Source organism: Sitophilus oryzae, unplaced genomic scaffold (genome assembly GCF_002938485.1).
Source record: "Sitophilus oryzae breed Bouriz unplaced genomic scaffold, Soryzae_2.0 scaffold_1536_pilon_pilon, whole genome shotgun sequence".
Classification (NCBI taxonomy): Eukaryota; Metazoa; Arthropoda; class Insecta; order Coleoptera; family Curculionidae; genus Sitophilus; species Sitophilus oryzae.
The window spans coordinates 3,544,253-3,561,718 of NW_022146210.1; the positions used below are offsets into that span (position 1 = coordinate 3,544,253).

A 17,466-nucleotide genomic window follows, 5' to 3' on the forward strand; every position below is an offset into this window, starting at 1 on the left:
TATTTAGCATTTTAATAAAATAAAAGTAAAATCTAGTTGGCTTTTATGTTTTCTTCCATCTCGAGACTGAAGTGGAGCACGTTCTTTGCCGGTCGTTCGGTAATTTAAAGTTAAAATCTAAAAGCGTTAGTGTCTTGTTATAAAAGTGTTTTCTTTTAAAGCACACGAAGAATATTCTTTATCAAACTTGGATATCAGTTAATGGATTTTCTGGAAAAGACACGATGTAATATATATTTTTATTTTTTTTTCTCGTAAGCATATTAAAGTAATTATTCTTAAATAAAAATATTTTAATATTTTATTTCTTTCTTAAGTATTGTAATTCCATTTTCGCATATTAAAATTGATCTAAATTATTCTATTTAACTGAAAATTATAATAAAGGGTGTTTTTTAAGTAGTCTAGAAATATACAGGGTCCGGCAATAGTGCGTCAGGCATCTGTAGATCCTAGAATAAAAAACTTGGGAATTTTGTTTAAGTGCAAACCTAAAGCATGTACTAGGATGTATTTCAGGAAAATATTTTAACTTCTATAGGGTGGCTCAAAAAAGTGTGAGTGGATCGGGATGATTTTTTGGAACACCCTATATATTTTGGCTTCCTTTCAGATCAGTTTACATAAACCTAAGACATGAGTAAATATATTTCAGTTATTTCAGAGATATTAATAAATAAATAAAAATTATATATTTTTCAGCCTTTCTTAAAAAAAATATTAATAATACAAGAACTGTCCTGAAATCAAAACTGTATTAGATATTTACTTTAGATGGTCTGTACTTACTTTGCTATAAATATGGAAATCGTAAATCATACAGGATGTTCAAAATTCTACGCCATACTTTCTAAAATATACAGTAATTTTTCTTTGTTTTTTTAAATAGGAAACCATGTATATTATTTTTTCAATAGATGGAGAATTAAAAAATGAACATTTTTTGCATTTAAAGTATTTCAAAATTTTTAACGGTTTTGCAGATATTCCCGGTTTTATATTTCATATGGCATTTTCAACAGTTCGCGAATAAATTTTTATCAAAGCCACCCAATTATTTTTCTCTCTTATTTTACCGTTGAAAGCGCCATATGAAATAATACTGCGTGTATCCGGAAAACTATTAAAAATTTTGAAATGCTATAAATACAAAAAATATTCATTTTTTAATTCTCCATCAAATACAAAAATAATATATAGGGTGTTCCATTTAAAAAAACGAAGGAAAATTATTTTATATTTTTGAAAGTTTGGCGTAAAATATTGAACATCCTGTATGATTTACGATTACCATATTTATAGCAAAGTAAGAATAGACCATCTAAAGTAAATATCTAATATAGTTTTGATTTCAGAACAGTTCTTGTATTTTTAATATCTTTTTAAGAAGGGTTGAAAAATATATATTTTTGATTTATTTTTCAATATCATTGAAACCACTGAAATAGATTTACTCATATCTTAGGATTATGTAAAGTGATCTAAAAGGAAGCCAAAAATGCAATAATATACAGGGTGTTCCATTTAAAAAAAGTCATCCAGATCCATTCACACTTTTTTGAGCCATCCTATAGAAGTTAAAATATTTTGCGGAAATACATCCTGGTACATACTTTAGGTTTGCACTTAAACAAAATTCTAAAGTTTTTTATTCTAGGAGCTACAGACGCCCGACGCACTATTGCCGGACCCTGTAGGTTGTGATTCCTCGTATGTTTTTAACCAAAAAAAAATGAACATGGGGTCTATGGTACTTCTTTCTAATACACAGGATCTTAAAATTTAAAAAAAATCAAATATCTATATTGAATTGTTATAGTATGTCGGAAACTATTTTAGATATTTTCTTCAATTTTGGTGTCCATGTAAAATTTTTTTTTCGGTAAATATTGTTTTTCTGTTTGAAACAGTGGCGTCCACATGCACACACCTCTGGATCGTTTGATTAAAAAAATGACGCGCCCCTGCTTTTTTCCAGAAAATATTTCGTTTGATTGTCCATCCTTTTTAAAAAGATCTATTTCCTGATTTTTTCTTGTACCTCTAAGAGCGCTTGCACACACACCGGCAAAATCGGTGCCGGAGCCGGCTCCGGCTTTGCACATGTTCTGACAGTTGCATTTAATTCCATTGAATTTGCCGGGCCACGACTATTTTACCGGATCGGAGTATAATATGTGAAGGAACTAATTTATTTATATTGCAATCGATTTCAGGACCGGCACCGGCACCGATTTTGCCGGCGTGTGTGAAAGCGCTCTTACGCTTATACCTATTGAAAAAAAAATCAATTGAGAATTTTTCCTATATTGACATAAATTTGTTTTTTTGAAGTGAAACTTCTTTACGCGCGTATTATACAGGGTGTCCTAAAAATAAGTGCAAATATTTTAACTGGTAGTATACTTCGGCCTTAGAAACACGCTCATGAGGTATTTTTTGCCAAAAAAAAAAATTTTGACAATTGGAATTTTTTTTAATTTTAAGTTAAAAAACATAATTTCTTGATAGTATGGCAACATAAGTAGTAGCTTAAATTTACATGAAAGAAAATCCATAAAAGATCCAGTGGTTCTAAAAATTTTAGCAAAAACTTATTTTTTTGGAAAATTTCAAAGTAAAATAACTGTTATTTTGGACTTATTTGAAAAACGGTGAAGAGAAAAAGTGTTTCTTTTTCTCTTTACCAGATCTACCACCCTTTAAAATATTTTCACTTATTTTTGGGACACTCTGTATATTTATTCTGACACAGGGCCTTGAATGAATGACAGCAGCGAGACGGCTGTGACGCGCGGGCCAGCGAGAAGAAAAGTGAACGCGGTAGTGTTGCCACAGCTACCCCATTAAGATAGAAAAAAAAATAAAAAAGATGTAAAATAATTTAACCCCGCTATCTCGCGATAATCTACCCCGATAAAAAACAAACTAGTGGCAACAATGGGTAACGATCTGTGGCATATGCGGCTAAGAAAATCACTATAATAAACTTGATACAATTTCTGTGTACTAATATCCTTTAGTCGTGTGCTAGGAAGTAAATTTGCATGAATATTTTCATCGATAGGTTTGTAGCTGCTGAATAACGGTCTAAGTAAAACATCTAGCTCATTTGCCAGCTCAGAATTGGAATTTACAGTTTGTAACACGCATTTTCATTGAAGGACACCGTCATATTTATTTCAAACCAATAATCAACGAGATTATTCGCATAATTTAATAAAATGACTGTAAATAACTAAGAATAATCAATTGTTTGTAATTGAACTGTAATTTCTGTATTATTAATCCGGTAAATGATGGACATAAACAATTGTGTCATTAAAATTTTATTTTAAGATGAAACTTTTGTTAACAACATTCTGAGAATTCGAATAATGACAAGACAAGTGACATCTGTCTAAAAAAGACAGCGGTTTAGAGTGACAATTTGGTTATGTAAAATATAGTGTGCCAATTTTGATTATGCAAAAGAAATACATATTATATGAGTTTACTGGTTATCTAGTGATTAACATTAATTTAAAAATAAGTCCCCAACATGAATAATGACCGCACAAAACAAATTGTTGGTTAGTAGCATATAGTAGTAGTCGTCATATAGATAATAGATGTAGGAGTATTTCGGTTTAATAGTCACAGCTGCCAGGGCGAGAATAAAATTATCGGTTTTTAATAAAAAATAAAAAAAAACATTATAAAATTATAAAGCTAGAATAGTTACGGTTTTATAATAACTCTAATTTTTAGGGAGTTTATTAAAATCACAAAAAAAAGATATCCTTCGAATCAAAGCTGTTAGTTTCACTTGAAATATGGGCATCTAGTGTACACACAACTTTTTTAATGTTTAACAGTCTGTAGATCAAAAAGTATATTATTCAGTATATTCATTCACTTTTTGTCTTAAAGACTATTTATACCCTGTTAAACGCCAATTTGCTACACAATGGCCCGTGGTTCAGGATAGAAAACGCTTTGGAAATTATATAAAAATATAATACAAGTAAATATTAATTATCTTGTCCACGGTGTCATTGACTTGAAGTGAAATTTCTATAAATTTTTTTTTGTCTTTTTATATGTTTTTCCTATTAATAAGACCATCATATCTGTCCACATTTTCGGATGCCTTTGGCTATTTTGTTTACTCAGTTATGATGAAAATTGATAGTGTTTTAAAACATTACTTTTTGTGATTTGCTGAATTTCTCTTTATACAATATAATGTAATAATTACTAGTTGAATAGTTTTATATCAGACCATGGTAGGTGCTTATAAAAGTATCGTTTAAAAAAGATTTAAGAAATCTTTCTTAAGAACAATAAAAGAACATTGCTTTTAAATAATGTCCGTGGACAATACTTTTGTGGACATCGGGTCAATTAATAATTTTCCCAAGCGGATATATTGATAATGTTACCAGTATTACTCATCAAGCAATACTCATCATCATGATGAGTATATAATTGAGGACTGGTATTACTCATCAAGGAATACTACTGTTATAATAATCAATTACCGCCAATTTTGGCCGTAAACAAACATATCATATACAATTTTATATACTAATTCATTATAATAAAATTATATCATAAAAATATTGTACTTATATTCCTGCAGTTTAAGTGAAAAGTTTTGTTCCTTAATATCTACTATACATAGAATAAACGCGTGTTCAAATATTAATTCTGTGAAATATATATCAATATAACATAAAACGAGATGTAATTAACGAAATATCATCGTTACAACAGCTATTTTAGAAACGTCTAGGTTTACTTATTTCATTGAGATTTATGAAAAAAAATTCTTTGCCTCCGCTACAGATACCGCCCAGTTTTGGAAATAGCTCCAAATAGATCAAAATTGAACGAGGCAACAAAAAACGCCAAAAAAAATCCCCCCACGCCCTCCTCACAAGCAGTTTTCTGTCGCTTTTAAGAAGTAGGTCGAAGCAAACCGAAATGGGTCAAGACAACTGGAAATAAATCGAAATGCGTACAAAATTGGGCGACGAAGTGCGACCTTGGCATGTTTCGGGTTGTTGGCATAGTGTGTACGCTGTTCAACGGTTATTGAAGTGCCAAAATCATTATTTCGAGATAAACATTTTTTTTTGTTGTATAGCCAATGTATAAGATTGGACGGTGTCTCTGTTGAGAACCTTTTTCAATACAATACAATAGTCATGGCCCTTAGAGTTTTATATGTTGATGGTTATGGAACTTAGGACATTTTACAAATAAAACATGGCAAACCGATTTTTTGGTCCTTAGAACATTATTTACTTCAAGTCTTTGATTGACAATTTCTTTCTACATTAATCTATATTACATAATTTTTTATTTTTATTTGGTGTTTTTCATGTGTTTTCATATGCTTTTAAGACAAAATTCTATATGAATATACTAATTATACTTTCTGATCTATAAGAAAGTATAATTAGTATATTCATATAGAATTTTGTCTTAAAAGCATATGAAAACACATGAAAAACACCAAATAAAAATAAAAAATTATGGTAAAAAAATAAAATAAATTGGGGGACCACCCTTATCACTTAGGGGTATGAAAAATAGATAACAACCTATTCTCACACTTACTGAATATACATATAAAATTTAATCAAAATCGGTTAAACAGTTTCGGAGACGTATGGTAACTAAAACTGTGACACGAGAATTTTATATATTAGATTATTAACAACGAATTAAATAAAAAAAATGATTATTAGCTTCGTACACCAATTTCAATTAAATTTCACATTACAATTTCTGTAATTCATTCAGACTAGTAAATTTATAAACATTAATCACAGTTATTATTCTCCTAATTATAACTTATATAACAAAAACATAATATTATTATATATCATCTTACAAACCATATATTAAAAATGAAACTATAAAAATACTACTTACCTATTTCAAAACAAAGTTAGATAGAAAAACTTAATATTAAATAAAATGTTTGGTAAGGAACTCAAACATCAATTTATCGATGTCCCAAATATCTGGTCTATTTAATCTTCTATTTTGAACTTGTCACGAAGTTTCTACATCAATAACCACATTTAAAGAGCGGCCCTAACTGACCAACTACAGTTAGTTTCGAAGTCTATTATATTATCTCTAAAAGTCCTAGGTTGCGAGTTCGAGTTATTCACAGTTCAACTATTTAATAAAGGCTGCGTATCAATTAGGACACTCGACAGTGCTGATTTATTCTTATAAACGGAAGCATCAGGACATCAGATGATTGATGGCTTTGAAGTTTTCAGAAAATATAAACAAAATGAGCATCATTATTGATGTTTTAAATATATGATATAAACATTGCTATGGAAAAATTATGATTTGCGCTACACATAGCAAGTTTTTTAGCAAGTTTAACACGTAATTTCATCACAATCCTATAAGTGACAGGAAAAATAATTTCCTGTTGGATTAAAGTACAACTGTCACTGCTATCGTTGATTGAAAGAATTGCGAAGATATGCAACTTAATAAGGCCAATTCTTGGTAACGCTAATATAATTTCCCCTTACTTTCCAAGTGCTGTACGGTGGAGCCACCACCCGTTCTGCGGCTAACGCATAAAACTCATTTTCTCTAATTCGGCCGGCGAAGTCATATCTAAGACGGTGTAAATTGAAAGCGGCAATATGGCCAGATAAATATAAATATGAAAAATCCGCGTTTATATATTGAAGGTATATATAGAATAGATTAGAGCCTTAGAACGCTTGCACATGCATTGGCAAAATCGGAGCCGGTGCCGGCGGCATATTTGTAAACGACGTCCATAATCGCGATTCGATTCTAGGCCGAACGATACCGTGTAAACAGCATACGATATCGCAAATCCATCGGGTAAATAGCATCCGTAATTCCAAATTTTAACTGCCTTAACATCTCTTATAAACAGCAGACGATATCGCGAAATTTTTAATAGGTTGCTTGTAATCAGCATTTAGGATCGCAAATTGTGTTTGTCAACACAAATTAAACGAGCCAAAAATGAAAAAAGGGTGTTTACAAGCAGCCACCCCTTCCAATAATAACCACGCATATTACTGCTTAACTTTCGTGATCGTACGAAAAAATACATGTCAACGTGCTGTTGATTCATAAAAATTTCGATTATTATAGAGGATTATAAAGTAAAACATAAAATCGTGTCGAGAAATCAACAGAAAATAGATTCCCAGTTGACACTATTTTATGTTCATCCAAGTTACGTACGTATGCAAATTACTTACAACAAGATAGCGATAAAATATATTTTCCATATAACTCAATATAAATTTCTAATACCTAACTTTTCTTAAAAAAATATTTTTCCTTAACTATAAAAAATATTATTATCTGTAGTTTCTGTTTTTGAAGTAAAGCTGGTCATTCTCTAAACGTCGGGTAAAATGTCCTGGAAATTTAAAACATTTTGTAACTATTCATTTCAGCATTTATTTTTTGTTTTGATTTATAATCTGTATTTTTAAAGTTAATTTGTCTTCAGTAATAATTACTCTTATTAATTTCTGTAACTTACTTCAATTTGTTCCTTTTTAGCGAAACGTGTCCTAATAATTTCTTTATATATTAACTTATAATATAAGTTAAGAGTATATTATACTCGTAGTTTGGGGGCAAATTAATTTGTTTGCAAAATATTATTTAGTACTATGATGTTCTTTGGTAGACATCTTGCACTTGCGAATTTTGCAACCTTGAATGCTGATTACGAGCAACCAATCAACACATTTCGCGATATCGTCTGCTGTTTATAAGAGGAGTTAAGGCAGTTAAAATTTGGAATCACGGATGCTATTTACTAGACGGATTTGCGATATCGTATGCTGTTTACGCGAGTTATATTGTGTGTGTGTGTGTGTGTATAAGTGCTGAATAGACAACAATAGACTAGCATTTTTCCAAGTACAGATTCTATTTTTACACTCTGTCGCACGAGCTCTTCAAGCTAGTTAGTTTTTAAAACAGATGTCAATTTTTTTTGTTTTTTATATAATTAAATAAAACTTAAATGTAATTCATTCAAAAATAAAAGTAGTTTTTAAAGACGGCGGTCCACGACAATTTTACCGGATCGGAGTATATGCGAAGAAGCTAATTTACTTATATTGTAATTTCTTTCAGCATCGGCACCGGCACCGATTTTGCCGGTGTGTGTGTGAAAGCGCTCTAAGGCTCTAATCTAAATTGTATTTTATATGACGTAATGTAATACGTATAACTTATAACATTCATATTTACCGCTGTCTTCGTTTATATAATAGGTATGAAAAATAAAATGAATATCAATATTAGTTAATAAGTTGGAATAAACGTAACAGTTTTTAAGAAATATATACTAATTACTCAGCTTCAGAGTGATTACTTGGCGAAAGTTGAATGCATGTAAGCACCTGACGCTCGTCTAGCGTAATTCGTCTCTAGCTATTCCTATTTTTAGATTCGCGTATTAACGAAACTTGAAAAATACTACGATTATTCATAAAATTTAGAAGACACAATCTGATGTATACAAAAAACCTTAAGTAAATTCAACCTTCAAACCTTATCTAAATTTCTTAAATAATATGAGATGCATCTTTAAAAGTGTTGTGTGGATCACATACTGATTTACCATTCTTATGAGTAAATGAATGGCAGTTGAGTCTCGCGCTATATGTGGATTACATACTGGGATCATAATATTTTCCACTAATTTCCATATCATGTTTCATGTTCCCTATATGTATTATACAGGGAGGTCCGAACTGTATTCCGGAAACTTTGGCAGCATATCCTTAGATAAAAATAAATAAAAAAAGTTTGTATAAATATCTCCTAAAATGACTTAGTTTTCGAGATACAGGGTGTAGTTCCGTTCTTATTTCGATTTTTTCCAAATAATTTCTGAAGTAATATCAATATTTGGATAAAAATTGGTGTCTGGGGTTTTTTATATAAAGAATTTGATTTTAATGTCAATATGACTCGTATTTGTAGGTGGCGCCACCTACATGGATTTTAACTGATTTGAGGAGTAATAACTTTTTGTCCGTGCTTGTATAAATCTACTGAGTGAAAAAATATACATTGCCGTAATTTTTTACGTAAAAAATGTCTCTAGGTAAAAATCGCTACGAGCAACCGTTCTCAAGATATTTAGAATATAAATAGTCAATATGTCATTATTGATAAAAAATAAACATGTTGAATGGATAGTTATTTATTTGAACATATTACTGAAAAAATATACATATTATATATATTACTGAAAAAATAGATTTGGGAACTTTTTATTTTTTTTTAATTAATCATAAATTTTTCTTGGAAAAAATTATGATAGAAACTGTTTGAACTTTTGGCACAAAACATTTCAAATTAGTGATTTCAGTCTAATAACTAGTTAGTCAACATGTTTAATTTGTGTCAATGATGACAGGTATTGACAATTCCAATTCCATATATCTTGAGAACCATTACCAGTAGCGATTTTTATCAAGAGACATTTTTACATAAAAATCGTCGTAATATTAGTTTTATACAGGTACGGACGAAAAGTTATTACTCTTCAAACCAGTTAAAAAATATGTAGGTGGCGCTCTCTACAAGTAGGAGTCATATTGACATCAAAATCAAATTTCTCATGTCAAAAAAATATCAGACACCAATTTCCACCTAAATATTAACGTTACTTAATAAATTATTTGTAAAAAATCGAAATAAAAATGGAACTTCTACCCCCTCTATCTCCGATACTAAGCATTTTGGGACCGACGTTTATACGAAGTTTATTATTGATTTTTATCTGCAGAATATGCTGCCGAAGTTTACGGGGTACAGTTTAGACCTCCTTGTATATTGCTTTATTTTGTTCTTTAACTCTCTTATAAAAATTACTTAAAAATAAATGTAGGCAAAACATCGAGTTTTCAACACTGCATAACAAACTCCACATCCGGAAGGCATGCTTTTTTATTTGTTTTGCATGCTAGACACTTGATAATTCAATATTTTGAATCTTATTCTATAATATGTGCCTTTGTTGGAGCTTTAGAGGTTAGCTAATTAGCTAAATGTCGAGTTTTCACGTTGTATGTCATTAATTAAGTCATTAATTATCGAATTTTCAGTCTTATACATTAGCCTAATATGAAAACCGTTCCCTTTGAACAGATAATAATTTATTAAAAATATTATCTTTTATGATTAATTTAAAAAATCAATATTTTTTAATAAAACAGAGATAATATACAGGGTTGTTCACCACATACGACACGGAGTATTGTAGCTAAACGATGAGATTTTTACAAATTGTAAGTTTTGGGTTCGATGAAGGACTATTAGAGGTACAATTTAAAAATAATTTTACAAGATACAGAATGTCCCAAATAAGTAAAAAATATCAAAGTTGTATTTTTTTAAATGGAACACCCTGTATATTATTACATTTTTAGTTTCTACAATAACTGATCAATAAATAAACTTCATTAAATATTTAGTATTAAAAACATTGATACCCTTGGAGAAATGAAGCCTTAAAATTTTTACTGCAATTTCACAAAATTGAAAATATTTCAAAAACGGTAAGATTTAAGTATAATAAACCTTAATCAAATTTACCTTTATTTTAATCGTAGAAACTAAAAATGTAATAATATACAGGGTGTTCCATTTAAAAAAATACAACTGTGATATTTTTTATTTATTTGGGACACTCTGTATCTTGTAAAAATATTTTTAAATTGTAGCTCTAATAGTCCTTCAACGAACCCCAAACTTACAATTTGTAAAAATCTCATCGTTTAGCTACAATACTCCGTGTCGTATGTGGTGAACAACCCTGTATATGTCAATTTTATCTCTCAACCCCTAAATTACATGTAAGTATTGAGACGCGACTTAAAAGTTTTTTCTTTCCTTATCAAGTGAACTTATCGAATCGAAAAGGCAATTTAGAGAAATTTATACCTATCGCAAGTCACTATCGCTTTACAGTAAAACGTGAGAATTCTTAAGTGGACATTTCTCTTCATGTTAAGAGTTTTTTGGCTACTAGAGAAATTAGTATTCTAAATAGGAAATGTGATTTTTTTTATATCTGGTTAGTTTTCGGTATATCGGTCAGTCTTAAATAAGTGCAAATATTTTTAGAGCTGGTAGATTTCGATAATAGTCTATGGGCTACGTGGAAAAATGTGGCTATTAATGATGGAAGCAACACACTTTGCACAGATGTTTTTTAGAAAACACTCGATTTGACCCGCAGCTCCGCCGTTCAAACCGTTGCTGGCGGAGTGGAGGGGGGGAGGGGTTAAAAGTGGGTGCCTATATTAAAAAATTTTGGATATTATTGATATTGGTATCGATTTGCAAGTTTTTCAGGATAACAAAAGCGAATATAACCTCCGCAATTATTTTATGGTGCCATTTAGGTATTAGGTGGGGGTAGAACCTACAAAAATGATTGAACATTAAAGTGAAACTTTAATGTGCTATTATTTGATTGTTTTAAACCAGATTAAATGCAATTTTACTGAACACTCTTATTTTGCAGGGTCGTGAAAAAGGGGGGGTTTGGGGGTTTAACCAACCCCCTTCCCCGTAAAGATTTTAATAAACGCATTTTCGGGTCAATTTAATTTAAAAAAAGGAATAAAATAAATATATTAAATTTTAAAAATATTTTTTCAATTTACTAACTCATTTTATTTATTGTTTACAACTCCAAATCGTCGTCGTTCTCGCTATCACTGCAATTCGGCAAATCGGATCCTATAATACTGACTAAAAAAGTATAAGCAATAAGTTACAAGTATTTTTACGTGTTTTGGTAGTTTGGTTGCAAATTAAGAACCGATAGTTCACTTACCCTACATTACTGCAATTTCCTCTACGTTTCTTGCATGCAGGTCTACAAGGTAGGTTACTTCTCTTGCAGAGACACCTTAAAGTGTCGCATTGGGTCGTGCATCCGCACCTATCCAATGCACGACAAGCTTTCCATATATTTGATTGCGCAGACCACAAAGGGTTCCACTTTGTCCCTTCTTTAAACCACCCCCAAGAAGGAGGTGAGGTTAAGGTCTCAGTTTGCGGTATATCGGCTGATCTACCCCAAATCTGCCCTGCCTGATATGATGCCCTCATTGCGTGTTGGTATATAGCAGCTGCAGTTGGAGGCAGTAAATTCAATGGCTTACTTTGGGACATAAATAAAAATTTTCTGGCTTGATTCACATTGTCTACTTCCTGAATCCCATATAGCTTGACAACAAACTTTTCCAGACTTTTAAGACTATTGTCGATATTTTTCGAAGGCTTGGAAATTGCAGCAAAAGCTTCATTGAATTTCTCGGTCCAGACCTTCCAACACGTTCGTTTGCCCTTCCCCATAAAGAATGAGGTCGCATCACAGCCAGTGAAGGCATGAAATCCTCTTAGTGCCTCTGATTTTTTTTTTTGCAGGGCAAGAGCAATTAAATGTGCTGGAATATAACCGAATATAAATAAGATTTTCCAGTTCTATACAATATCCATAACTCTTCAAGGCCAATTTCATTTAATTGATGGTAGAATGGCACTGCCAAAACCAAAACGTATGTGTCAGAGCATCGGATTAGAACTGATTTAGCACCATAATTTGCCATGTCCCTCATATGCCAAATAATACGGCCATCAGCCTCTTCTTGGTAGGTGCAGTCCACTTGATTTGGGCCTTTTAAATCTTTATCATTAGATGTTATGATGTTTCCGATGTTGGTTACCACTTGTAATTCTGCTATTGCACTGAGACTATTTCAAACACATGTTCGGTCGCGGTCCTGAAACAGTTTGCATGTCGTCGCTGGGTGTCTAAACTTACCCAAGCCTTATACATTCAAAATTTGGTAATAAATAGCGTAAACGTATAATTTTTTGGATATGATATGTATCCAATTTGAGTTAATGTTTTTATGTAAGTAATTAATAAAGCCAAAGTACTATGTTATTATAATAAATGTAATTAATATTTACACTTGGCACCGATTTACGTTTCTACCCATCTAAAATAGGTTATATCGCCTTTAACGCCCAAACGGTACCTTAAAATGAGATAAGGCCTTTTTCGTATTGACATCCTCAAAAACTTATAAATCGATACCAAAATCGATAATGTAAGATATTTTTTATTCTTCGGAAGAAAATCTCCAATGCTGCGTATTTCTTTTCAACATCAAAATTTATAGCATCGGTACTTGAGAAAACGACATATGAGAGCCTTAATGCTATTTTCAATCTCTTACATGTGAAGGCAAATAATCGGTATCCCTTTGAATTTGAGATGGAAATGGAGATCGAAATTGTTGTGGAGACTCTTAAATTTGCGATCTCTTGACTTCAAAAATAAGGCTGAGGATAAAGGAACTTCCTGTAAGGAACAAGACGTTTTACGGATTACACACTTAGGTCACATTGCCATGTTCTTTTTTAAATTCTGTTGACTGGTGATTTAGATAATAGGTACCTTTATTGGGAAAATGGATAAGGATTATTATGCGACATCTGAGCTATTGTCTTTGGATTAACCAACCAATTTTTCTGATCTGATCTATTAATTCGTTAATAGATTAGATCAGAAACTATACAATGGTTAATACAAAATCATAATTTATTTCATTGTTAATACTATCTAGCTGACGCTTATTGGTCTAAACACTGCAAAAAAAAATTGCTTGCGAACTAAAGTCTGACTATCGAGACTGTCTGTCGTCTTGGACAAACTGTATTATAAAACCAATCTCTTTTTTCTCGATATACACATTACTATTGATGCAAATACAATTGTTTATATTATATTAAATAGATATACAATTATGAGATGTTGCCACCATGCGGTCATTTACTGAAGATTAAACATGATTGAAAATCGCACTAAGAATTTTACCCCCAATTAAAATTTTATCTCCCACTATTCTCTAACTATTTAGTCACGTTATTAAGCTGGACTTAAAGTCTACTTTTACATATTTTCTTTTAATCAAAATATTTTTGGGAACAAAAATAAATTAATTATAAATATATAAGTAAACAGTTATTATTTATATCAACCAAACTCACCTCCTTAACAGCACTTGAGGGACATAAAGGGCCATTACTACCGCTTTCCTGTTCAAAATATTCTAATAAAGTTGCAATGAGTTCTTTACGGCTATTAATAAATAAGCTTGTACACTTCACACTAAAAGAGGTTCTTAAAAGAACAGTGTTCGACTGCCAGGTCTTCTATTAAAAATGTTTAAGCTTATTTTTAAGTATCACAATACAATTCATTTAAATCAAAAACTTGTAATACAAAACTAAAGTGTCAAAACGAATGACAATGTCAGGAAATAAATAAATAAATGTGACAGCTTGACATTTTTTTACAGCAGAGCTACCACCTGAATCGCCAGCCGGAAATTTAAGTTAGTTAGCCTGGCACCGAATATGTCTATGGTTGGCAACAATGTATTTAAAAATCGCGCCATCGGTAACTTAAAGTTTAATTGGTACCGAATATATAGATGTGTATGTTAAATAAGCTGTATCACTATTTAAACAAAAATACACAGTAAATAATTTTTGTTGCAGGTACATTTGACCAAAGTTACATCCCCCACGCCATCGCCTATTCCGCCTGTCTAGGCGAGCACAGACTACGATGCCAAGGCTTGGATAACTACACTCTGCCACCGGTTCCAAATTGTGTCAGTTCGGAAGTTTCCAGCGTCTCTGCCGGTGGGCAACCGGTCGTGATCGCATCCAGCGTGATGGCGGATGACGGCACCAGGGTCAAGTCCAGCGGCCTCAGAATAACCGTCAACGAGTTTGCAATACTTGTCGGATATTTACTGAAAATCGCGATTACGTAATAAAACGTGAAGTAATCAATAAAGAGACCCTCCATTTTATAAGTCGGTTCATAAGTTTAAGGAGATGTTATTATAAAGAACTATTTAAACAATGGTACAACAAATTTATTAGTATAGGTAATGTTTTTTTAATAAGAAAAATCAGAGTTTTTAATAGAATAAAAATGGCCATCTACTAAAGATAATTTTGGAAAGAAATATCTCTAGAACTTTCCAGAATAATAGTAACTAATTATTTTCAACGTTGAATAAAACTTAAATAAATAGATTTAAGATTATTTCTCAAATATATATTTATTGAAGAAATAAGTAATAAGAAATGAGTAACACACATTTACTTGTTGGGTATACTATTTATTTTGTGGATTATAGTATTCTAGTGTATTAACTAATAACTAAATAATATATTACTAAGGGCTGGCAAAGGTTTATCTTGGGTCGAGATTTCCGTATGGAAGAAGAGTACAATAATGCGTTTTATAATGTATCGAACAAACAGAGATCAGTAAACACATTGCCAAACGTATGAAATAAACCGAGAAGTTGTGCACGTTGCTAAGAGACGCGGAAGGGGATCTAGCAGATTTGTCGCAGTTGACCAGTCGACCCAATCAGTACCTCTGTCAGTACTCTAGGGAAAAGTGTACATCATGCGTTCAGTTTTACGATTTAATTATCTCTCGTGATACCTTTATTTTTTTATTTATTAGCGAGTCGTAATTTTCCCTATAGCTTGAACATTTTTAAGTGCAAGTTAGAAACACTTGCATTTTTGGTAGAAACATTTGGAGTTGAATTGGTATTCGACAGTGATTACGCTATTAGAACTCTGAATTCAAAAATCGATATCTCGAAACCTATTAGAAATAATTGATTTTAGTTTTTCAAAATTCAAATTTCTGCTATATTTTCTTCGTATGTGAAAATCTTTATAAATATAAGAGTTACACAATTGCTGAAAATTGCTATGCATTAAAAGTAAATAGATGGGTCGTTTAAAATTTTTGAATGGTAAAAAACAACCTCTTATCGATTTTTTCTTATTTAAACATATCGTAAAAGATCCGATCTTCAAAATAAAATAAAAAAGTTTCAATATCTAAAGTGGCTCTAAGTTATGGCGTGTTATGTGCTAAAAAGTTGAGTTTTTAAATTATCGCGATTACTGACGTTTTCTGGTTAAAAAATTGGACACTCTAACGATATCCTTATAATTCCATTTCAGAAGCTCAGAAACATATTTAATGATTTTATCTAGTTATCTTTTCGAAAAAAAAGCCTTTTAAGAATAAGCGGTTTGCGATCGTGATTTTACTTTACTTGATAGGGAAATGCGTACCGGCAATACCGCAACAGCACACCGACGCATTTCTCTCACTCCGACTTAATACGATCCCTATGCTATTTACTTCCACATATGTAAATACCGACCCAAAAGTAACAGTTACGAGCACGGTATAAAGGTCCAATAAAAAACACTATTTCTAAATTACTTTATTTTCCAAAAAATGAAATGTCACCATATCAATATTTTTTTATATACATATTTTTTGGTTTTTTGATTCGGTAGCCAAATACCCAGCCTTTTTATAGCAATAAACTATATAGAGTATGTCCCCGAGTTGTCTTTCAAGAGGAAACACTTTTTTATTATTGACATTTTGAGGAAAATTAATTATTAATAAAAATATTTGCTTGTTCTAAAATGGTTAATCCCGTTTGCACTTTTTCAAATTTCGATGCCGTTTCAGAAAAAAATAAGAAAAATATGAAAATATAGTCTATAGTCTATAGAATATTTTCCAACTCCTAAAAATCAAAACGCGACTATGGTAATATAACTTCATTTTTATTTTTTTGATAGATTGTTATTCATAGAATTTTAATTAACGTTACATTTTTTTGTTTTCTTAGAATGTTAAAGAAGCACAAAATTTATTTAGTTCAATGCTACGGAAGGGGTGACGATAGTTATCGGAAAATGTGATACTTTAAAAACAGCATAGAATACGACATTAATCAAAATTAATACCATTTATCAAAGAATGATATTGAATCGATATTACCATAGGAACTCCATTTGATTTTTAGGATTTACCACCGTATTTTTATGTTTTTCTTAATTTTCTCCGAAACGATATGGAAATTTCGAGAAGGGGATTAACCATTTTGGAACAAGCAAAATTGTTTATGAAGAATGCATTTTCCCCAAATTGTCAATAATAAAAAAGTTTTTCCTCTTGTAAAGACAATCCTGGAATATATTGTATAATAACTGTATATAGTATTTAATTATATATAATACGTCTAAAACCACAAACTAAATATTTAAAAAAATAAATATATGTATAAAAATTAATAAAAGATAATTTAGGGTGTGTCTATAACAACAGCACTTAAATTCAAATGTAGAATCATGCGTTTTGAAAACAAAATGAAAATATTGCTACGTGAGCAGCCTTATCCATGGCTCCAGTAAATTTGACTTGGATATGGATTGGATTTAAATTTGTTCTGTCAAAAATAAAATATATTATGTTAAAATAAGTAAGCTGTCTTC

General features: G+C 31.0%; 1 protein-coding gene across 1 annotated transcript in view; it reads left to right on the forward strand.

Moving 5' to 3' along the window:
- Positions 1 to 15,772, forward strand: part of LOC115878887 (alkaline phosphatase-like) — an 891,059-nt gene extending 875,287 nt beyond the window's left edge. Inside the window, exon 10 of the mRNA XM_030895492.1 lies at positions 14,626 to 15,772. Coding sequence (XP_030751352.1) covers positions 14,626 to 14,906 — 281 coding nt within the window. The 3' untranslated portion in view covers positions 14,907 to 15,772. The remainder of the gene's footprint in view (positions 1 to 14,625) is intronic.
- The last annotated feature ends 1,694 nt before the right edge of the window (positions 15,773 to 17,466 follow it).